General features: G+C 37.0%; 1 protein-coding gene across 1 annotated transcript; it reads right to left on the reverse strand.

Moving 5' to 3' along the window:
- Window positions 1-1,268: 1,268 nt before the first annotated feature.
- SMCO2 (single-pass membrane protein with coiled-coil domains 2) lies at window positions 1,269-24,278 on the reverse strand. The gene is made up of 9 exons (XM_035027828.1): window positions 24,010-24,278; window positions 21,728-21,845; window positions 17,614-17,750; window positions 16,219-16,368; window positions 13,163-13,257; window positions 7,276-7,328; window positions 6,100-6,275; window positions 4,574-4,590; window positions 1,269-1,552 (listed from the first exon to the last, which is right to left on the reverse strand). Exons 1-9 carry the CDS (start codon window positions 24,135-24,137, stop codon window positions 1,269-1,271), a joined length of 1,158 nt encoding a protein of 385 aa, XP_034883719.1. The 5' UTR covers window positions 24,138-24,278.

Here is a 24,278-nt window from a genome sequence, read left to right on the forward strand (position 1 = left end):
TTATTTGGGAATCACTGTTCCAGAGACCACAAAAATGAGTGAGGCAGAGTTTTTTAAAAAGAACGTATAAACTGGTATGTTGAGCAAGTTTCCTGACTCTGCCTTATATTCATGGCTTCTAAGTTTTACTCAGATGCTTCTTTCTCTGAAATGTCTTTTCCTCATCTCTGCCATGAAAATATTGTCTGTCCTTCAAGATCCATTCAAATGTGGGAAGAATTGGGACCACATTCCCTATCACCACCCTTCCGACCCCACATTCATTATACAACCCAATATTGTAGAATCCACCCTTACAATATCCACATGACCCCTCATCTCCTTTTTAGCCTCATCTCCCCCTCATTAGCTCACCTGAACCACTGAATGGCCTTTTAACTCATCCCTCACGCTCCATCTGCCCTCCTAACTCCAATGTATTCTTTATGGTTCTTTTAATCTTGCACAGTTCAATTATAACTGTTTTTTCATATTGCAAATAAAGTTTACTGTTTCCCCATTACCGACAAAATTAGGGATAAAAATGCTCCAGTCTAGCATTCAAACTTCTTTATCAATTAGAATTCCTTTTGTTATAAGCAATAGAACCAACTCTGACTAATTTAAGCAGAAAAAAAGGTATAGGCTAGTTCACAAAATTGAAGTTTCAATCATTTCCCTTCTTTGTATGATTCTTCTCAAAATTCTCATTCTTAGAGAATGATTAATTCGACATATTCCCAACTGCTATTAATAGAAAGACAGGGAACACTGACTGAAAGACCACTTACAATTATGCTCACTGGGTAAAGATAGTTCTTTGAAAACAAAATTAGGGTGCTGTTACCAAAAGGGAAAGTGAATGTTAGGATCAAAACCAAGAAATGTCCACTACTCACAAAATATGGCCCCAATCCAACTGAAGTAAAACTGACAATGATAGAAGTTCTGTGCTTTCCTTTTTGAGGAAAATGGGAAAAAAAAAACAAGGAAGCTAATTCTTGGTAGTCTCAATGTTCTCAGGGTTGGAGGAGAAGAGGCTAGTGCTTTGAAGTAAATGTGTAAACAACGTGTGGAATGATTCAAGAAGTAATTGTGAGTCATAAAGGTAAAGATAAACAGCTTTCATATTTTCTGTCTGTGAACAAGCCATTTCCATAGAACTACAGTGTCCTTTGCCAAACATCCAATAGTATTTTTTTTGAAAAATATGTTAACCACCATAATACAAGAACAGCCAGAATTTTATTAAGGAGAGAGTCAGTAGGGAAACAGTAACTTCTATAACTTTAGGAGGGTAACAAGTCTTCCACTTCCAAGTTCAAGAAAGGAGCAATGATCTCCCGTAGTTCCCACATTCTGCGGTGTCCAAGCATTGTTGGGAGTAAGCTTTCAAAGATAAATGTAGCATCAAAAAATAGTATGTAACATGAAAGTCCAGTGAAGGTGAGGACATAAAACATGATGAAAATCCTCAGTGCACGTTTCCTGCAAGGAAAGCGAACATCTGTGTTAAGAACATTCTGAAGAAAACCACACTGATGAGACTCCTGGTTCCTCCACCCAGTTAGTTCTATAATGTCAAGGAAGTAACTGAACTTCTCTTGACCTCAGTTGACATCCACAAAAGAAGGAGCTTGGAGTAGTTGAGCACTTAAGTCCCTCCTAGGGCTGGTATTGGAATTCTAAGGTTTTATAGCCATGAAACAATGAAACCCTGGAAATTATGAGACTCTTTCCTTTGAAATACTCTTCTCACACTCTAGCAGACTATTGACACCTTTTCCTCACTTGTGAGGTATCTGACACAGATTCAGAGGGAAATAAAGGACCAGGCAGTTAGATTTTCTGGGGATATAAAATGCAATGTGACAAATGGAGTCTAGCTCTACCACTAGTTTTATCCTGGTACCAGACTTACCCTTTTAAAGTAATATAAACTTTCTCAAGTCTTTCAGGACTCCTCCTCCTAGGCTGGGCCTATGATCTATTTCATTTATTTGCTTTTAAATCCTTCCATTATTATTTTCTAATTATCAATGCAATACATGATTAGGGTAGAAGATCTGGAAGATCCAGAAAAACACAAAGAAAGAAAGAAATGTCACAGATACTCCAGCTACCTGGAGCTAATGACCATCAATAATGTATTTTAGAAGAGAAAATTTAGAGCACAGTTAAAGCTAGCTATGGATCTATTTTGTGATCCAACTCAGTGGATTCTGTAAACCTGAGCCAAGTTGTTTGGCATTATTGCCACTGGTTGTCTCTTGGTAGTTACGCAAATAATTGCTTCTATTTCACACATTTTTTTTCAATTAAAGATTTTTTTTTTTAAAGATTATTTATTTATTTATTTATTTGACAGAGAGAGACACAGCGAGAGAGGGAACACAAGCAGGGGGAGTGGGAGAGGGAGAAGCAGGCTCCCCGCAGAGCAGGGAGCCCGACGCGGGACTCGATCCCAGGACCCTGGGATCATGACCTGAGCCAAAGGAAGACACTTAACGACTGAGCCACCCAGGTGCCCCAATTAAAGATTTATTTATTTATTTCAGAGAGAGAGGGAGAGAGAGAGAACATGAGCGGGAGGGGCAGAAGGAGAGGAAATCTCAAGCAGACTCTGCACTGAGTGTGGACCACCATGTGGAGCTCAATTCCACGACCCCAAGATCATAACCTGAGCTGAAACCAGGAATTGGTTGTTTAACCAACTACGCCACCCAGGTGCCCTATCACACATTTTATGAAAGAGCCAATGTTTTGAAAAATACTCTAGTCAGAAGAAGCTTTGAGGGCTGCTAAGATGAAGCAGAGATGCCCTGCCCTCGAGAAGTGCTAAATCTAGATTTGTTTTTTCTTATGAAAAGAAAAATGACTCACTACCAAAACATAGCTAGTAAATAAACACTGTTCTTCTTAAATTCTAAAACCTATCATCTCTGGAAATACCAAACTGGAACATTTTCAAAGGGAAACATTTTAACATATTTTTTAAAGAGAAAAATAGTTTTTCTAAATTACAGATAATTTGGAAAACAGAGAAATGAAAAAATTATAATCTCATCACCCTAATATCATTAGCTCAGTTTTCTTTTTTTTATTTTTATTTTTATTTATTTATTTATTTTTAAGATTTTATTTATTTATTTGACAGAGACAGAGACAGCGAGAGCAGGAACACAAGCAGGGGGAGTGGGAGAGGGAGAAGCAGGCTTCCTGCTGAGCCGGGAGCCCGATGTGGGACTCGATCTCAGGACCCTGGGATCATGACCTGAGCCGAAGGCAGTCGCTTAACCAACTGAGCCACCCAGGTGCCCTGTATTAATTTTTTAAATTTTTTGTTTTATTTTGTTTGTTTTGCTTTTGGCTTAGAGTGTGTTCTTCCAGTTTTTTCTTTCCTTCACTGAACACTCTAGGTATGGTTGAGTTCAGATTTATGCATTTATTTATATATATTTATCTTTCAGATTTATTTTTTGACACTACTGAATCATTTGATTTTGATTTACAAGTCAATATAACATAAAATATTTTTCACATTTTCTATTATAAAACAAAAGAACATGTGCAATATTTATTTTTTAAAGTGCAGACTTTCTTTGGAAAACATCATAGCTACTAATTCAAAATAATTTCTTTGAGGGACGCCTGGGTGAATCGGTCAGTTAAGCATCTGCCTTTGGCTCAGGTCATGATCCCAGGGTCCTGGGATTGAGTCTCGCATCAGGCTCCCTGCTCAGTGGGGAGCCTGCTTCTCCTTCCCCCTGCTTGTGCTCTCTCTCTCAGACTTCGAAAAAATAAATAAAATCTTTGAAAAAAACAACAAAATAATTTCTTTCATATCACTTGTGTGGAACCAAATATTAGTGTCATTAAATATTTTATTCATTTTGAATTTACCTTCTTTAAAGAATAAAAATTATTCCTTTGACTTTTTAAATACTGTTTATGTATCTATTTAGTTTATTTTTCAAGATTAGCCATGCATAAAACCTTTAATCTTTTCCAAAATGTTCACATTATTTGTGGAAAGTCTATAAGGGAACTGTGGAATTGGGGATTATGCCAGGAAGAGGTACCTTCTGAGCCTAAAAACAACAAAACCGAGACACAATGATTGACTAAGTCTGCAAGATAAACCTCCTCAAAAAGATAATGTATAAGTATGCTTCAGTGGAACCAGTACATTTCCAGTTCTTAGAAAGAAATTGGTCAAATCCTTAGGCGGTCTTAACTAGAATATAATGATGTGATGAAAGATGGCCAACTCAACTGGATTGTAATCTGCCCATTTAACACAATCAAGTGATGATCAATGCAATACATGATTAGGGTAGAAGATCTGGAAGATCCAGAAAAACACAAAGATTTACTTACTTGTTTGATTTTTGAGATATAATTTGCATGCCATAAAATTTACCCTTTAAAGTGTATAATTCCGTGGCTTTTAGTTTATTCACAGGGTTGTACAACCATCACCATTATCTAATTCCAGGAAATTGTCATCACCCCAAAAAGAAAACCTGTACCCATGAACGGTCACTCCTTATTTCCCACTACCCTAAGGCCTTGCAACTATTCATTTACTTACTGTCTACATGGATTTTCCTATTTTGGACATTTCACAGGAATGGAATCATATAATAGGTGGCCTTTTGTGTCTGACTTTCTTTCATCATGTTTTCAAGGGTCATCCACATTGTAGCATGCATTAGTACTTTGTCCTTTTTTGTGGATGAACAATACTCCATTGTATGGATATACCACATTTTGTTTACCTACTCATTAGTTGATGTATATTTGTATTGTTTCTATTTTTATGAATAATGCTGCTATGAACATTCATGTACAAGTTTTTGTGTGGACATATATTTTCAATTCTTCTGGGTGCATACCTAGGAGTGGGTAAGATGGTAGCTCTATATTTAGCATTTTCAGGAACTGCCAAACTGTTTTCCAAAATGGCTGCACCATTTTACAATCCCTCTAGCAATGTCTGAGGGTTCTAATTTCTCCACATCCTCTCCAATGTTTGCTATCGCCTGTCCTTTCAATTATAATTATCTTAGAGATGTAGAGTGGTAGCTCATGATTTTGATTTGTATTTCCCTAATCACTGATGGTGTTGACTATCTTTTCATGTGTTTGTTTGCCATCTGTGTATCTTCTTTGAAGAAATGTCTATTCAAGTCCTTTGCTCATTTTAAAAGTTGGGTTGTTCCCTTTTCTGTTGTTGAGTCATAAGACTTCTTTATCTATTCTGGATACTAAATCCTTAAGTTCCAGGGTTCTGAAAAAGTTGATTCTGACTATTTTTTTCAAGCTCTTTCATTGATTTTTATGGAGGAAGAAATTTTCTGGGGTCTTTACTCCACTATTTTCATTGACATCACTCCTCACTTATTAATTTAATAATTGCTCAGCATGGTGAAGATGTTTTATATTTCATGTCCCAAAATGATAAAGATGCCTGCCATCTTGTAGCTCATGGATTATTAGGAGGAGACGGATTTGAAATAATTTAATTGCAATAATATACTGTGGGTTCTACATCAGGATTATGTGTAAGGTAGAATGCACACACAAGAGAGATTGCTGAACATTCTACTTGGATTGGTAGTTGGGGCTAAAGAATCAGAAAAGTTTTCTTAGAGGAGGGTATTACTCCAGGAATATATGATGGTGTGGCATCTTCAGAAAGGGATCCAAAGAGTCAGAATTTGCTAAGATGTATGTCTTTAATACCATACAAGTGAGAGGCATCCTGTCCAGTGAACAAAGGTTTCCAAATCTGCTTAGCAGGAAGGTTCCTTTGGTGAAGGTGGCTGCATCATAGATTGCAGACACCATCTTTTAAGATTTATGTACACATAGTTACCTAAAGCAAGAATAAAGAAATCTATATCTATATATCTAATGCAATAGATCTACAGCTAAAAATAATATGAAAAACACTATGACTCCAATAAACACATAGACTTTTAAAGAACAAGAAGAAATAATTTATAAAGGAAGGTAAAACAAATTTTTAGTCACTCCTTGAAGAAATTCATCATACTATGCTTCATACATTTTGGGGCCTTTGTCCAGCCCCAAAGCCCCCTTTCTCTGACTTACCACATTGTAATGCTGGCAGGAGTGTTCTGCGCTACAGGGGGTGGTGGAGCCTCAGGAAGCTGGGGCTCAATTTCTTCCATATCCATTTCTTCAGGACTCTGAAAGTCTGTTTTCCCTTCTTGCCCTTGGTACGTTCCCAGCTTTGTACTCAGCAGAGTCATGTCTTTGTAAAAGTTCTGAAAAAAAATAGCAATCAACTGTCACTTTAAAAAATGATTTTAGAGGTCTGCTAGTCTTATTGTAGATGATGCACAGTGGTTTTCCTCCAGAACACCTCAGGAGCCCACATTGCCAATCCCATGTGAGTCACATGAGGAGATCATTGGCAAGTGCATACTCACCTAGTAGAAAGAGACTTACACATTCACAAAATAAGGTAGCAGCATGGTAGACCCACATGCTAATCTCTAACTACTGACTTATTCATGTAGGAAGATAATTATCCTTATATTGAATTCATCTGTTCAATTTGTTCATCTATGAAAAACATATTGACTCCCACCAGGCACTATTCTAGGATACTGTGGTTAACAAAATAGATAAGGAATGTGTATTCTATTACATGTGCATTTTTAAACCAAATGGATAAGGAATTACATGCACGTTTATAGGGACTGGGGGAAAAGCAATAAACTACGAAATATATATATATATATATATATATATACACATTAGATACTATAGATTAGGATACATGCTAAAGAGAAAATAAATAAGACAACGAGATAGGGTAGCTGAGGTTTGTTGGTGGGACACCTACTTCAGATAGGTGGGATGATTAGGCACCTCTGAACAAGTGACAGGTTGACTCACTCATTCATTGCTTCTTTCACCCATTCACATTTACATCAACATATTGTGGGAGGAGTTCAGATATGGAGTTATTTTTCTGGCTAGGGCAGATTATGGGAGGTCTGGAAGAGGCGAAGACATTTGAGCTGAGCCTTGAAGAATACATAACATGTCGACATAGAGGCTAAGCTCTAAATGGAGGAGATGTAGAAGCAGATCATGAGATGTTCTGTCCACCCAAAGCAGAGAGCCAGGAAGGGGAGAAAAAAGTGATAATAAAAGAGAAAGAAAACAGTAGGTGAAAAACCCTAACTTCTAGAAAAAGAATTATCCTTATATTTAGATTTTATCATTATTTGAACTTGAGTAACTGTGAAATCTTACCTTTATTCTTGCAATGAGTTTCTCCTTTAATTCATGAGCTTCATTACAAGCATCTTCCTGAAAAGACACCCACAATTTTGGGTAAAATAGAAATATATTTTTCTGGTTTATACCATAAAACCTCACTCATGTTGACACCACTTAGTTGTAAAGTGGCTTCTTTGAAGCTTACTTTTACTCAGTAAAATCTTTCCTCTTACAGCAAGTTCATAATATAATCATGATAAATTGCAGGAGGAAAAACTAAAAGATTAGTATAATTATTTTTAACACTTTAGAAGTATAAATTTATACAATAGCAGCTTATGATAAATCATCTTTTTCTCTATTCATTATTCTCTCCTTGTGCCTTAAAAATCTTCCAAGACACTAGGGGCTCCTGGGTGGCTCAGTTGGTTAAGCGTCTGACTCTTGATTTTGGCTCAGGTCATGATCTCAGGGTTGTAAAATTGAGCCCCATATTGGACTCCATGCTGGACGTGGAGCCTGCTTAAGATTCTCTCTCTCCCTCTCCTTCTCCCTCTGCCTCTCCCCACACCTGTGTGCATATGCGTGCTCCTTCTCTCTAAAAAGAAAACAAACTTCTAAGACACTAGTTGGAGAAAAAGTATGTTTCAGAGAAAAAAGAAAATTGTATTTCTTTTAAGTATTTTAAAATTTATAATATATGAATATAAGTTCTTGTTATGTTAGTTTGAATATTTGGACTTTATAGTTTAGCAAAAGAGCTATCCATAAAAAATGTCTGGTTCCTCTTTTCTTCCCATCTCCTGTAGGTCATGAGGTAGAGATAACAGATGGTTTGTGTTGGTTTCTATCAGTAAGTTCAAGAGACAGGCTGAAAGCAACTTTTCTAAGATAAGGATGCCAAATATACATATGTCAGGAGTAAATAACTCTTGTAAGGTTTTTAATTAATCATTCTATAATAGTCTTGCAGGATACTTTGAAAGGCAAAGCTATAGCAGGAAGAACAGTGTTCTGGGATTCAAGAAAGATGGGTGCTAGAGGTGCCATTTCTAGAAATTTTCCTTAAACAAGTACTTGCACAAGCAAGCAAAGATATGGATTGGTGAGGCAAAATTTGTAATAGCACACATTTATTATAAAGCCCCAAGTATGCAATGAAATAAATTTAATAAATCCAAAAATCAAATCCTGCATTTACATAAACAATGAAAAGGTAAAATGGCAACTAGTGGCATAGAAAGTTGCTGAAGAAAAATGCTAAGGGAAAACAGCAAGTTGCAAAACAATATATATAATATAATCCTATTTAAATTATAACAACAACATGTAAGTACATGTATAGGAAAATTTAGAAGAATATAAATATACTAAAATATTCACTGTGTTGGGGCGCCTGGGTGGCTCAGTCGTTAAGCGTCTGCCTTCGGCTCAGGTCATGATCTCAGGGTCCTGGGATCGAGCCCCGCATCAGGCTCCCTGCTCAGCGGGGAGTCTGCATCTCCCTCTCCCTCTGCCTCTCCCCACTGCTCCTACTCTCTCTCTCTCTCTGTCTCAAATGAACAAATAAAAAAAAAAATTCTTTAAAAAAATAAAATAAAATAAAATAAAAAAATAAAATATTCACTGTGTTTATCATTGAGGGAGTGGGATTATTTTTCATTTTTATATGAAATAGTTTTATGTTTTAATTATTAAAATAAGCATGCATTACTTTTGTTAGAAAAAATACACACATTTTTATTTTTTAACAGGAGAGCAAGAATGAGACTAGTCTTTTCATCTAGAAATATGGGCAAATCATGTCATGTTTTTGAGTTACATTTTTCTCCTCTGAAAATGAGAGTATAGACTATAAGACAGTTCCCTGCTAGGTCTAAAACACTGAGTCTATCTTTCATCCAATTTTGGATTCCATTCACTAAAATTCCCTAGATCTGAGATTCCCTTGAAGAACTGGTTTTCTTCCTTAATTATAACACTATTATGTTATTACCTGGACATATTTGTTATCTGTTTCTTCTATTTGCTTTTTAATTTCCATGATCTTCTCCTTTAAAACAAAAGGGCATAAATCAAAAGTTGTAATGAATGATGTGCGGAATTGAAACAAAGTGAAGATTTTTGGAAGAAAGCTCATTCATGATCAAAAAGTTTGAGATTTAATAGCAACTGTTTTTTTTGTGGGTTTTTTTGTGGTTTTTCTTGATACTGCTCTGGGTATTGATCTCCAAAATCAATATTAAGTTGTATCAACAAGATACAGTTGTCCACATCCTATGTTAAGTGGCCCTTGAGCTAGGCATTGTGCTAGTTGGAAACATGTAATGAGCATTTGCCCTCAAACCGTTTCCAGAAAGGGGCACCTGGGTGGCTCAGATGGTTAAGCGTCTGCCTTCAGCTCAGGTCATGGATCTCTGGGTCCTGAGACCCGTGTTGGGCTCCCTGCTCAGTGGGGAGTCTGCTTCTCCCTCTCCTTCTGCCTCTCATCCTGCTCATGCTCTCTCTCTGTATCTCTCTGTCTTAAATGAATAAATAAAATCTTAAAAAAAAAAAAACAAATAATGCAATATATGTTAAGAAAAAAAAAAGAAGAAGATAGCAGGAGGGGAAGAATGAAGGGGGGTGGAAACGGAGGGGGAGACGAACCATGAGAGACGATGGACCCTGAAAAACAAACTGAGGGTTCTAGAGGGGAGGGGGGTGGGAGGATGGGTTAGCCTGGTGATGCGTATTAGGGAGGGCACGTTCTGCATGGAGCACTGGGTGTTATGCACAAACAATGAATCATGGAACACTACATCTAAAACTAATGATGTAATGTATGGTGATTAACATAACAATAAAAAATTAAAAATAAGATAAAATAAAATGTATTATTCAAAAAAAAAAAAAAAACCCAGCGGGGCGCCTGGGTGGCTCGGTCGGTTAAGCGACTGCCTTCGGCTCAGGTGATGATCCTGGAGTCCTTGGATCGAGTCCCTCATCGGGCTCCCTGCTCGGCAGGGAGCCTGCTTCTCCCTCTAACCCTCCCCCTTCTCATGTACTCTCTCTCTCATTCTCGCTCTCTCAAATAAATAAATAAATCTTTAAAAAAAAAAACAAACCCAGCTTCCAGAGAAAGTATAGTTACACCCTTCTTTTACCAAGTTCATCCATCCCCAATCCCTGAATTGTGTGACTTAAATATTTAGAAAGGAGTTGTGATCTTCTAATCACATTTTACTTGGTACCCTGGTGTATTTATATAGAAATATCTTTACACGGTACTTATCTAAGATAATTGCATCAAAGATAATAGATAGGAGTCAGTTGCAGAATGAAAGTCTATCATTCATATCAAGTCATGTTGATATGGAGATCTCAGAAAGCTTCGTGAATTTGGGGGTTAAATATCAGGCAACAGCCAAAGGCCACCTCAAAGTCCTTTCTTCACCTTAAAGGTCTTTTAATTTTGTTTCTGCTGTGTGTGTATTTTTTAAGTGATTTTACCGATTTTTCCCTCCTCTCTCTTCCATTCCTTTCTGAGTCATTCCATTTCTTCACAAGATATAAATGAGCCAATACATGTGGTTTTATTTTAACTTTATTAGCTTATTTCTCCTTTAATTTGCCCACACCACACTTCGGTTGTTGTTTCCATATCTAAAACTCTTCATTTCCCTTTACCAGAGTGAAACTACAGCCATTCCTACTGACTTTGCTTCTGTAATACTTATATTTAAAATTTCTTATTTAGGGACGCCTGGGTGGCACAGTCAGTTAAGCGTCTGCCTTCGGCTCAGGTCATGATCTCAGGGTCCTGGGATCGAGCCCCACACTGGGCTGTCTGCTCGGCGGGAAGCCTGCTTCTCCCTCTCCCACTCCCCCTGCTCGTGTTCCCTCTCCCACTGTGTCTCTCTCTGTCAAATAAATAAATAAAATCTTTAAAATAATAAAATAAAATTCATTTTATGGGGCGCTTGGGTGGCTCAGTTGGTTAAACATCTGCCTTCAGCTCAGGTCATGATCCCAGGGTCCTGGGATCGAGTCCCGCATCTGGCTCCCTGCTCTGCAGGGAGCCTGCTTCTCCCTTTGCCTGCTGCTCCCCCCTGCTTGTGCACTTGCTAGCTCTCTCTCTCTGACAAATAAATAAATAAAATCTAAAAAAAATAACAAATAGATGAAGTTTCTTATTATATTACTGCATTTGCTTTTATGGGGCCTTTCCCATCACCCTTTAGACTTATTGAGGACAGACCTTGTGTCCATTTTTAAAATCCATGTGTACTGAGGTATAATTTACATATAGTAAAACTCACTTTTTAAAAGTGTACTGTTCTATGAATTATGACATAATCAACAGAACAAGATATGTAATATTTCCATCATACCCCAAATTTCCTTGTGCCCCTTAGTCAATCCTCCGCTCCCTTTCCCCATGCAATTCCAGCAACCACTGATCTCTTTTCTGTTCCTATAGTTTTGCCATTTTCAGAATGTTATGTAAGTGCAATCACGAAATATGCAATCTTCTGGATCTGGCTTGTTTCACTCAGCATAAAGCACTTGAAATTATTTCATGTTGTTGAATGAGTAAGAAGTCTATTCCTTCTTCTTGCTGAGTAGTATTCTATCCTATAACATGTACCACAGTTTATCCACATACTGGTTGGTGGATATTTGGTGTGTTTATAATTTTTAAGTCATGCTGTTTTTTTTTAAAGTGCATACAAAGCTGTGCATCTTCAGGCCAGAGAATCTCCATATGTATTTGTCATGCCTTCCCTTTTCGTATTATCCCAAGCCTTTGTTGGTTTCTTTTTTAAATCTCATTTTCATTTATCTTTGTGCTCTTCTATCTTTCTCCTCATTCCTTTGATACCCATCCCTCCCTAACCCTACCTTCTACTGAAAGCCGCATCCCTGTAACACAGCTGACTCTTGGAGAAATTTTCCAAGACAGAATATTTCTTGGCTTTGTCCTCTTCCCTTTTCTCATAATTTGCAATTTCCAAAGCCCAAAGATAGTGAAAAAAACTTTTGACTTTTCATCTAACTAAAAATGAGGTTGCTACTTCAAAATTTTGGACTAAATCGTGGCTAAAAGTATTCCCCCCCCACCCCCCACCCCCCCGGTGTTAAATCTGTGCTGATCTGTAGTTGACTTTTAGTATGTGAGGGGTCTAAATAAACATTACCTTCCTGCAATAAAAGAGACATTTCTTCTTTATTTCCTCCAAAATTCACTTTTTAAGTTTTTTGGTTTGAGCTAAAGCAGAGGAAGTAGATAGACACGGGTTTCTCCTTTCTTAGAGAATTATTTTTCAAAGGCATGAAGTTTATAAGTACTGTCAGCCAGGGCTCTGAAGTCTAATTCTTATCCAAAGTTGGTCACTACCTTTCTAACATCCTATGACTCTTTTAAAAAGGGAAATTCAACCTTTCTCAGAAAAGAGTCTCTCGGCAGTGCAAGGCAAGAAAACTACAGAAAAACTGGAGACTGTGAAAACCAACACAAGAACTCTTCATGAAAGCATCAAAGATGAACACAAATATATCTCTTACATTTTAAGGTTGCAGTTATTCATAAATATTTAATCCCTGGATGTCTCCTTGAACTGTTAGGTGCTGGGATACAAAGATCAAGAAGAGAAGTCTTCTGTTAAGGTACTCATCATGGTCTTAAGATGGCACCAAGATATAAGCCTATCAAACTGAGTTTATAGGTAGAATTAAAAACGCGTCTTTTTGCGTTGTCAGAGAATAGAAGTGGTGGTACCCACATGACAGGTGCTCAGAACTGACCACCAGAAAGCAGTCCTCCTCATGACAAAAGATGGGTTTCAATTCTTAGTGTGGTCTGTTAAATAATAGAAGGGGTGGGAAATGGTGGCAGAGTTCCCACAACCTCCCTGATTATCTTTTCCAAGCCTCTAGCTTACCTCAATGTTTTCTCCCTGATCAGGGTCAAGGTCTTGGTGTGACTCCAGCTTTTCAATTTGGTCCTCCAGAGACATCACCTCATTTAATAAGCTGCAAACAGACCAAGAGATGGACTAAGTCCTATGGATTAAGAAAAATCACCCAATAGACAATCTTTTGTGATTTTTCAAGAATGATATCCTATTCTTACATAAGAGGATCTTGCGTTGTGGTTGTGTTGGAATGAGATGTCACAAATGCAATGCAAGAAGGTAAAAAACACTAAATAATCTAGATAATAGTAAAGAAATGTAAGGTCTAATTGGATACAGGAGCAGAAAATTTAAATGATTAAAATGGAAGCTTAGCTAAATTTCTAGAAAAAAAAAAACCCACAGAAAATCTTTGGGACTTACGACTAGGCAAAGATTTAGACTTGACACTAATAACATTACCTATAAGAGGGAACATTGATAAACTGGACCTCATCAAAATTTAAAGCTTTTGTTTGGTCAAAGACTCTGTTAAATGGATTCACTTGTCAATATCTGGCAAAGGTCTTATACCTAGAATATATGAAAACTTCTTAAAACTCAACATTAAAAAACCAAACTATCCAATTAAGAAATGAGCAAAACACATGCACAGACATTTCACTAAGGAGATATATAAATGGCAAATAAAGACATGAAAGGATGCTCAGCACCATTAGCCATTAGAGAAATTCAAATTAAGACTATAATGATATATTACTACAAATTTATCAGAATGGCTAGGATGCAAAACAGTGATAATGCCAACTGCTAGTGAGGATGTGGAGAAATTGGATCACTCAGACATTGGTGGTGGGAACATAAAATGGACAGCTGCTCCAGAAAATAGCTTGGCACTTCCTGTCAAAACTAAAAACAGACTTACCATGTGACCTAGAAATTTCATTCTTGGGAAATTATCCCAGAGAAATGAAGACTTATTTTCACACAAGAATTTGTACATGAATACCCAAAGTAGCTTTATTCATAATAGCTGAAAACTAGGAATAACACACTTGTCCTTTGATGGTGAATGGTTAACCAAACTTTCTTTCTCTCTCTATATCCACATACCATGGAATACTACTCAGCAACAAAAAGAAAGGAACTATTGATATACAGGCAACAACTTGGATGAACCTTAGGAAAATTATGCTGAGTGAAAAAAATAAATCTCAGAAGGTTACATAATGCAGGATTTGATATAGCTAACCTTTATGAAACAACATAATTATAGACATGTGGAAATGATTTGTCATTGCTGGAGATTAGGGGTCGGCTTAGGTGTGGCTACAAAGGGCTAACACAAAGGAGCCTTGTGCAATGGTACAACAGATTCTTGATGTGGTGGTGGTTATGTAAGGCTACCCATATAATAAAATTGCACAGAACTATACACACACTCACATGCACAAGTGAGAATACATATAACTGGGAAAATCTAAATAAGCTCTATTCATAGTACCAAGGTCAATTTCTTGGTTTTGATGGTACACTAGAGTTGGACAAGATATTACCATTTGGAAAAGCTGAGGAAAGATGAAATGGGCAAATTCCTCAAAAGATACAATCTACCGCTAATATATACCCAACAGTTCAGTAGCCTGAATGGCCCTATATATCATTAAAGAAATTAACTATGTAGTTAAAAATTTTACTCTAATGAAATATCCAGGCAATATGGCTTTGCTGGTGAATTCAATCAAACATTTAAGGAAGAAATTATGCCAGTTCTACACAAATTCATCCAGAAAATAGAACAAGTGGGAAAATGCCCCAATTTTTACTATCAGGCAAGTTTTCTGATACTAATACAAGAAAGAAAAAGGCCAATATCTCTCATTAACATTCATCCAAAAATTCCCTTTTAATAAACAGTATCCAACAATATATAAAAAGAATAATATATTATGACCAAATGGGGTTTATTCTGGAAACCCAAGGCTGGTTCAACATTGAAAAATCAGTCATTATAATTTGCCATATCAAGAGACTATGAACAAACAAACAACATGATCATTCATAGATGCAACAAAAGCTATTGAAAAAATTTAGTATAATACCTGATTTTAAAAACATCTCAGTAAACTAAGATTAGAAAACACTTTCTCAATCTCAAAAAAAAAAAAGCAAAATACCTTACATCACAATGCTTTTTCTGTAGGACTGAAAACAAGGTAAATATGTCTAGTGTCTGCTGTCATTCCTCCTATTCAACATCATACCCCAAGTTCTAGCCAATATGATAAGGCAGCAAAAAGAAGTAAAAGACATGCAGATAGAAAAAGAAGATATAAAGCTCTCTCTATTTGCAGATGACATGATTATCTATGTGGAAAATCCCAAATAACTTACAAAACTACTTGGAGCTAATAAATGAGGTTAGCAAGGTCACAAGACACAAGACCAATATACAAAAACTAACTGCATTTCTATATCCTGGCAATTAATAATTAGAAATTTTAAAATTTAAAGTATAATGGCACCAAAAGCATGAAATACTTTGGCACAAATCTAACAAAATGTGATATATCTGTACCCCGAACATATAAAACACCAATGAAAGGAATTTCTTTGACTCCAAAGTCCCTTCTCTTTATACCAGTGACTAGAAAAATAATAATTACTCTTATCTTTTCAGTTTCATCTTAAAACTTTCCACTTAAATTCAGATATGCATTAATTTAACAACCATACTTTTTAATACTTTTTTCATGTCATGCAGGTTGGATCCCTTTGGACAATACTGGCTAAAGCTCAAGGGGTTATTGGAGACTTGAAGTCCTCCCTCGGATGGCCATTAACACAGTTTCCAAAAAAAGCCAATGAGAGAAGTCCTTTCCTTGAGAGAAGAGAGAGCAAAGATGCAGATAACTTTGAAACAGGCTTTGAGATTTTGTGACATTGACTTCAAAACATAAGACTTGGTACTTCTTATTCTGAAGGCTTGCCTAAAAGACTTTACCACCTTAAACCCAGAGTTTCTGAAGCTATGAAAATTTTCAATATTTTCTGATCAAACCCAATACCCTAAAGTTACCTCTTCATTGTGTTTTCTGTTAGGTTTATTTTTTGTATAATATTGTTGATTTTCTCCATCCAGCCTATGTGATCAGCTCCAAGTTCTTTCACTTGTAGACCCATCTGTGTATTCCAGTAGTTTAGTTGGAAGAAAGTGTTCTCCTGACTCCTGCAGAAATATTATTATGATCAGTTTTAAGGTAAGAAATGGGAAACATCTTCAAATGGCCCCAAACCTTCTTTCTTTGAATGGCAAGTTGGTATGCTGATTCATTTCCTGTCACCAAAATGGGCCAGGTAAGCAGTTAGGCCTCAAGAAAAAAGTTTGAGCACTTATTTGATATCCATTTTAGCAGATCTTCATAAGACTGGAGAAAATAAAATGTATTTTACATTTAGTAAAAAATAATGATATATTTTTAATTTCCCTGCATGGAATGAATGTTAAGAATTACACTATCCTAATGAATATTCTTGTTAGAAGCAGAGAGCTATGCAACAGGGCGAAGGGTCCACAAAGGTTTAACAATACATTTCTATTGAGAATTATAATTCTTTTCTTTTTTTTAAAAGATTTTATTTATTTATTTGAGAGAGAGAGTGAGTGTGAGAGAGAGAGAGGGAGAGAGAGCACAAGTGGGGGGAGGGAGAGGGAGAAGCAGACTCCCCACTGAGCAGGGAGCTTGATCCCAGGACCCCAGGACCCCAGGATCATGAGCCGAGCTGAAGGCAGATGCTTACCCCACTGAGCTGCGCTGAGGAGCTCCCATAATTCTTTTCATATCTAGAAAATTATCTGAGAGTGACAAGATATGCATTAATTCCACTCTCCAAAGAAGAGTTTGCAAAGAGAAACCTATGGCTTGGCCTATGTCTCTAGAAATACCTCTACTCCATATTCTTACTAGAATATGTAGGTAGTTACTTGTGCATATGAGTGCTTAAAGGTTTGTTGTTTTTTTTTTTTTTTTGAGTGCTTAAAGGTTTAAGACATATGGATTTTAAATCTTCCAGGCTTTCCCGAAGTGCTCTGCTAAATTTCATTTTCTCCACAGAATATTATTATTTTCTTTTTTTCTTTAAAGTATGACTAACATACAGTGTTATATTAGTTTCAAGTGTACAATATAATGATTCAAGAGTTCTATGTGTTATTCAGTGCTCATCACAATAAGTGTACCCTTAATCCCATTTATCTATTTTACTCAGCCCCCCACTCACCTCTCTTCTGACAGCTACCAGTTTGTTCCCTGTACTCAAGAGTCTTTTTTGTTTGTTTGTTCATTTGTTTTTTTTCTTAAATTTTACATATAAGTGAAATCCTATGGTATTTGTCTTTCTCTGGCTTATTTCACGTAGCATTGTACCCACAAAATATTATTAAATGATTCCTTTTGCATGTGTCAAGGCTTACAGTTCAGGGATGTTCTCCTTGGAAAACTGCAAAGATGTGGATACATGAGGATCCTCATGTTGAACCTGATTTGTTTCTTGTTCATCCTGTTCATTCTGTAGGTCCTGGTGATGCTCAGCCTCCAGCTCCAACATATTCTGATAAAGATTATGAAAGAAGCAAAGCAGAAAAAAAAAAAGGGTTATAACAAGAGGTGATGATCTCTTTAGCTTATTTATGCCCCTTTCTCTGGGGGCAAGCACACAGCCCTCTCTGAGGCTGGAGCTTTCTACTGCATTTATAAAATAAGTAGACATGCTCTCCTGCTCCACTGACAGAGGAAGGCTGGGGCAGGGATGCATAGAACATCAGTGTCCTCGTGCAGAGCTCTTTTCAGTGCTGATGAACAACAGAATTCCACCCGACCATGGACTCTAGCACTCCACTCCAGATGACTGGTTTCCCAAAAAGTCAATGTGAAGGGAAAATAAAAGGGGAAGGAACTGTTTTATGTTAAGAGAGTCTAAAGAGATATAACAGCTAAATACATTGCATAGATCTTGTTTCGATGCTGATTTTAAAAGTACAGGCATTTCCTGGGTTTTGGCACCAAAAAAAATTTTAAATAAATAAATAAGTAAAAGTATGGGCATTTGAGGGACACTTGAAAAAATTAGAATTCTCAAAAATTGAGGATATTAGGTTACATCATGGAATTATTGTTAGTTGTCCTGATGTGATGATGGAATCTTGGCTATGTAGAAGAAAGTCTTTATTTTTAAAAATGCTGTCTGAAAATAAACAGGGATAAAGTCTCATGCTGTCTTTGACCTACTTTTAAATGGTTCAAAAAATTCCATCTATTTACATATGTAAAGATAAAGCAAATGTGACATGGTAACAATTTTAAAATCTAAGTGTGAGAATATGATTGATCTTCATATAATTCACTTGAGTTTTCTTTTTATTTAAAATTTTTCATAATAAGAAGTAATAAGGGAGGGGAAGCCTACTCTATCAGCTTGACCCACAAAATTTATTTTTTGTTTCTTTATTCTTTGCCTTGTTCTAGAAAAATATTCAAGGCATTTTCTGGTATTTCATTTCTATGCATGCACACAATTGACAATAATTTATCTTTGAACATTTCTCTTCTTTAGTAATGACATTGTGAAATATTTCTCTGTCCTTTGAAGAAGTTTGGTCTGAAATCCTTGTGTTTCAGCAAAACTATTTTTAAACTGGAAGGAGAAAAAGTTGGAGTGCAAATCAGTCTGTTATTGAAATGTCTGGATAAATTACTGGCCACATCACCAGGAATAACTAACATTCATGTAACTCTTTACAAACTTCTTTCATGTGCCTTCTTTCTTTTAATTCCCATGATAGACTTGACGTGGATAAAGTCAGGTGTTGAAATCCCCTAGGTCAGTCACATTAATGACTGGTCCAAGGTCATATGGTGTAGTGGGTTAAGTGGTCACTCCAAAAAAGATATGGTCATGTCCTAATGCTAAGACCCCGAGAATGTGACCTTATTTGGAAGAGTCTTTGTGGATGTAATTGAGTTAAGGGTCTAAAATGAGATTATCTTGAATTACCTGGGTCCTAAATCCAATGACAAGTGTCCTAATGAGAGACAGAAAGCACCTACACAGAGGGGGAGGTCATGTGAAGACAGAGGCAGTCACGTGTGTGAGCTCACTGAGGGCAAAGGATTTTAGACAGAGATATCCTCAACACTTTACAGCGCTTAGAACATAATGGTTGCTCAATACGTGGTATTAGAATAGACTTCAATGTTTACTGCAGCACTATTTACAATAGCCAAAATATGGAAGCAACTTAAGCATACATCAATATATGAATGGATAAAGAAGATGTGGTGTGTGTATATATATATATATGTATATATATATACACATATATATGTGTGTATATATGTGTGTGTATACACACACACACATACATACACACAATGGAATATTACTCAACCATGGAAAAGAATGAGACCTGGCCAATTGCGACAACATGGATGGACCTAGAGGGTATTATGCTAGGAGAAATAAGTCAGAGAAAGACAAATACCATATGATTTCACTTACATGTAGAATCTAAAAAACAAAACAAATGAATAAACAAAACAAAACATAAACAGATTTATAAATACAGAGAAAAAACTAGTGGTTGCCAGAAGGCAGGAGTGAAGTAGGGGAAGGGAATGGAGAGGTACAAACTTCCAGTTATGAAAAAAAATAATAAAAAGACTACATAAGTAAGGAAATACATTCTGCTTGTGAGAGATGCAGACAAAAGCAGGAAATAGGAAAGTCTGCTCACTCACTGGGCACCTGAAATCAACACTGTACATACCATGCCAGAGATTGGAAAATGCGAAATCAGAGCAAACCATTCACTTCTAAACATGTTGGGGGCTTTGACAGTTAGCTATGGCAATTTTGGCAGCCTGGCTAAAGTCTATTTTGTTAATTAAACCAACTGATTTTTTTTAAAAAACTTCTGTTAATTCTGTCCTTTTTCTGAACCTTTAAATCGTATGGTCTTATAAAAAAACAAATGTAAGATTATACAAATTAAAGACCTTCTGTTTTGCTTCCAGAGAATAAGAAACCATTTCTTTCTCAAGAAGTCATATATTTGTCCTTTTACTAGCAAAGAGCCTAGTTTATTAATACTTCTGTTAATTATATAATTGCACGTGATTTATTTTTACATAATTGTAGAATTTGCCGCATAAATAAACTGATATAAAGAAATATAGCCAAAATTTTTAGAAAGCCTTTTGGTAAACCTTATACCCTGACTTGAAGTTTGTAAGAAATAGTCTTTTTGCCTTATACCATGAGAATGTGGACTATTTGGTAAAAATAATTCACTCTTACAGAGTGAATAATTTTATTCTCTAATTAGACTTACTCTGATTTGAACTGGGTCAACAGGTGATGTTCACTGATGGACAGGACTCAGCAGGGCACATTACACTGTGCATGCAGGGAAGGTGTCCTGGCTAAGTGGGTTTAATGGCAGCAGCCCCTGCGTGGAGGCCAGAGGCCCCCACCCCCCCAAAAATCAGATGATATTATTTATAGAATAATACCTTCATTTGTTCCCTAAGATCATAGGGCCTCATACTTCAATTGCCCTATTTCCTTTTCTCATCTTCAGCCTTCCTAAAAACCCCATCCTAAGTCTCCCCTTCTCATTCAGTTCCTATTTTTTTTTTCCCATAGAAGGTGTCTGTCTGTCTGTCCTTTCACTTCTTGTCTGTCTCATTTTATCTATTCTCCACATCTCTAACTCCATCCCCTCATGCCTTCTAGCCCCTTCTATTTCTTTGTTTGCTTACTGAAGAATCCTTAAAGATAAGGTCCAACTTAAGATATTCTTTGGTGGCCTTTCCTTCTATGGATTGACAGAATTAGCCATCCCTGAATCCAAAATATATTCAAAGTACTCAAGTAGACAATGAGCTCGATCCTGAGCTTCCTTTTGGGGCTGCATAGGCCTGGGAGTGAACATTCCCACACTATCCTTCCTTCATGTTTTTTGGACTGGTTGAAACCAATGGTCAATGGCCTGGGGAATTTATGGAGAGATTTGCTCAATGATAATAAACTCGGTCTGTCTCAGCCATGATTTTGCTTTGATCTAAATGGTGGTGGAAACATAAACCCTTTCCAGGATAATCTCAGGCGTTTGTTGAAATTTCTTCCATTCCACGTCAGCTGGGTGACTGAATTTCAAAGACCGAGAGATGTTCAGACTGAATGAAGAGTAACTAGATCTCTCTCATGCCTCCTGTTGGAAGACAATCTGTGAGCAGGGGGCAATTTGACGCATGGCAATTTAGTCCGAGGTGAAAAGGTCACAGTGTTTTCACAGATCCCAAGGCCCGAAGTAACATATAATGTACAAGTCATTGTGTGGGAGGGCTAGCAAGTCCCTCATGTGATAGCAGCAACCCGCAGAGGAGACACTACCTCCTTCCTGGTTTCAAGCTCCGAACAGCCTGCACCGACCCCAGGGAAACCCTCAGGTGTTTCCTTACCGCGTTGAGGTAGGAGATGGCAAGTTACTCTCTTCACCCACCGTGACATTTAAGTCTCCCCCTTACCCATTTTGTAGTCTCTGTCTCATGAAGGAAGTCGGTTTGCGGCTTTTCGGAGAAAATGTTGTCCTTATCATCTGATCTGTCCAAGATGTGGTCCATTTTGGTAAAATCCCTTAGCAAACTGTAAGCCACACAGCCAAAACAGATGCTGTTATTATGCCTTAGGAGCACAGTATAGGCCTGCCCTAAACATTTCTGGAGGGAGAACGCTGGACTCTTTCCCGGGGCCCAGGACCACCTGATCTGCCTCCGCGTGAATCACGTCGGGCATAGTACGCTGCACAAAACGGGAATAGAGAGGCTGGGTAAGTATTTGCTGACTGAATCTAGAAGAGATTGAACAGTGAGATTTCAAATTCCAAAGCCATTGCAGCTGTGTGGCTGTGTGTGTGCAAATGTGTGTGTAAAATAAACAAATAATAAACACTCTTTTAAAAAAAGGAGAGTTAAAAAGTGCCATGTAGTTCAAAGGCCATGCAGAACGGGGTAAGTCTGCGATCCCATCTTGATCTCTAGCCCCAGATGTCCTCCCCACAACACTGGCTGGTTTCTTCTTTCTTCTTTCACAGAGATTCGATGCCTAAATAAGCAGCTATGCTTATGTAAATATGTATGTCTTTTAAATCTATATGAGAGAATATTATACACACTATTCTGTACCCTATATTTCCTTTTTAACAGCCTCTTGGCGTCCATTTCATATCAGTACATGCAGAGCTGCCTCATTTTATTTTATTTTATTTTTTTGAGATTTATTCATTTATTTGAGAGAGAGAGAGAGAGAGACCACAAGTGGGGGAAGGGGGAGGAAGAGAGACTCTCCAGCAGACTCCCCACTGAGCCTGGAGCCGGGATGTGGGGCTTGATCTCACAACCCTGAGATCATGACCTGTGCCAAAACCAAGAGTAGGACGCTTAACTGACTGAGCCACCCAGGTGCCCCTGCCTCATTTTAAAAACGGTTATATGGTACTCCATTGTGGGGCCATACACTAATTTGCGAATCAATTCTTTATTAATGCATACGTAGATTCTTTCCAGTTAATTGCTACTACAAACGATGCTGTAATGACCATCCCGACACACCTATGTGTCGACGTATATGTGTACAGTATATCTATTGAATAACCCTACAAATAGAATTGCTGGGTCAATAGATACATATATTTTAAATTTTGATAAATGCTACCGAGTTATGCCTTAAAGAGGTTGAACCCATTTACACTTCCAGCAAAAATGATGAGTGTGCCTGTTTTCCACTCTTTTTCTACAATCATGTATTATTAAAGTTTTTAATCTTTGCCAGTTCCGTATGTTTAAACTGGTATCTCATTTCAGTTTTAATCTTTTATTTATTAGCGAGGTTAAGCGTCTTTGCCTCTGTGTATAAAACTCATTTGTATTTCGTTTTCTACAGTGTGTTAATATCCTTTGCCCATTTCCTATTGGATCACTGTAGTTTTCTGGAGGGCATGTGTGTGTGTATATGTATATGGGTTAGCCCAGTGATGGGTATTAAGGAGGGCATGTTTTGTGTGGAGCACTGGGTGTTATATGCAAACAATGAATCATGGAACACTACATCAAAAACTAATGATGTACTGTATGGTGACTAACATAACATAATAAAAAAAATATTTTTAATGAAAAAAATTATCTCCCCTAATACAGTAAGTTATGTAGTACCATTAATGACACTGATAGATTCATCTTCACTTGTGGAAATAATTACTAATAATTCATAATGCTGTATTAAAGGATTATTTAGCTACTTAAAAAAATAAAAATAAAAACATCTTTGATGTCATAATAGCTTTTTTTGACATACAAGTGTTCTGGAAAATCTTTTACTTTAATAAATTTCACCCTATTTAAAAAGGTTGTTAACCATTGGTTTATATTATAACACATTTTTATCATGTACTAACAAATGCATATGTATATTTACATGAACACTTTGTGCTTTGTCTACTATACAAAGCATTGTAAATGGTTTATATATTTTGCAGGTGAAGATAATAAAGGCACAAAACAATCAAAGTATTTTTGCAAATTGAGATTAGAGCCTTGACAATTTCTATTCAGCTGATGTCCACCTGGTTCATGACCATAGGCCCCTTTAGTGTCTCACAAAAAATATTCATGAGGTCAAAATTAGAAGAATCGTAGAGAAGACGGTCAACCCACCCCTGAACTTGGCAGTCTCATTATTTGCATCCTGCTGTCCCGAGGAAGTGTCCGGACAGGACCACAAAAACTGCCCCCAGGGCCCAGGCTTTACTTACTTCTGCATTGCACTTTCAGCCACATCCATATTTTGGAGAAAGCCATTGTTTTTCTTGGTCAACTGTTGTTCCTTCCCAACTGTCATCATCTGCAGAGATGTCCTGTCACTTAGCTTCATGAGCGCCATTTCTTCAGCACTGCGGGGACAATGATGGCAACAAGATGGCTTTCACCACAGGATTGGCAACTATATTCCCTTCGCTGATACACTGAGAGCAGGTGTATTAACCCTTCTCCTACCCAAACTGACCATCAGTTGTAAGGGACC

The sequence above is a fragment of the Mirounga leonina genome, unplaced genomic scaffold (genome assembly GCF_011800145.1).
Source record: "Mirounga leonina isolate KUSES-001 unplaced genomic scaffold, KU_Mleo_1.0 Mir_201, whole genome shotgun sequence".
NCBI classification, from domain to species: Eukaryota; Metazoa; Chordata; class Mammalia; order Carnivora; family Phocidae; genus Mirounga; species Mirounga leonina.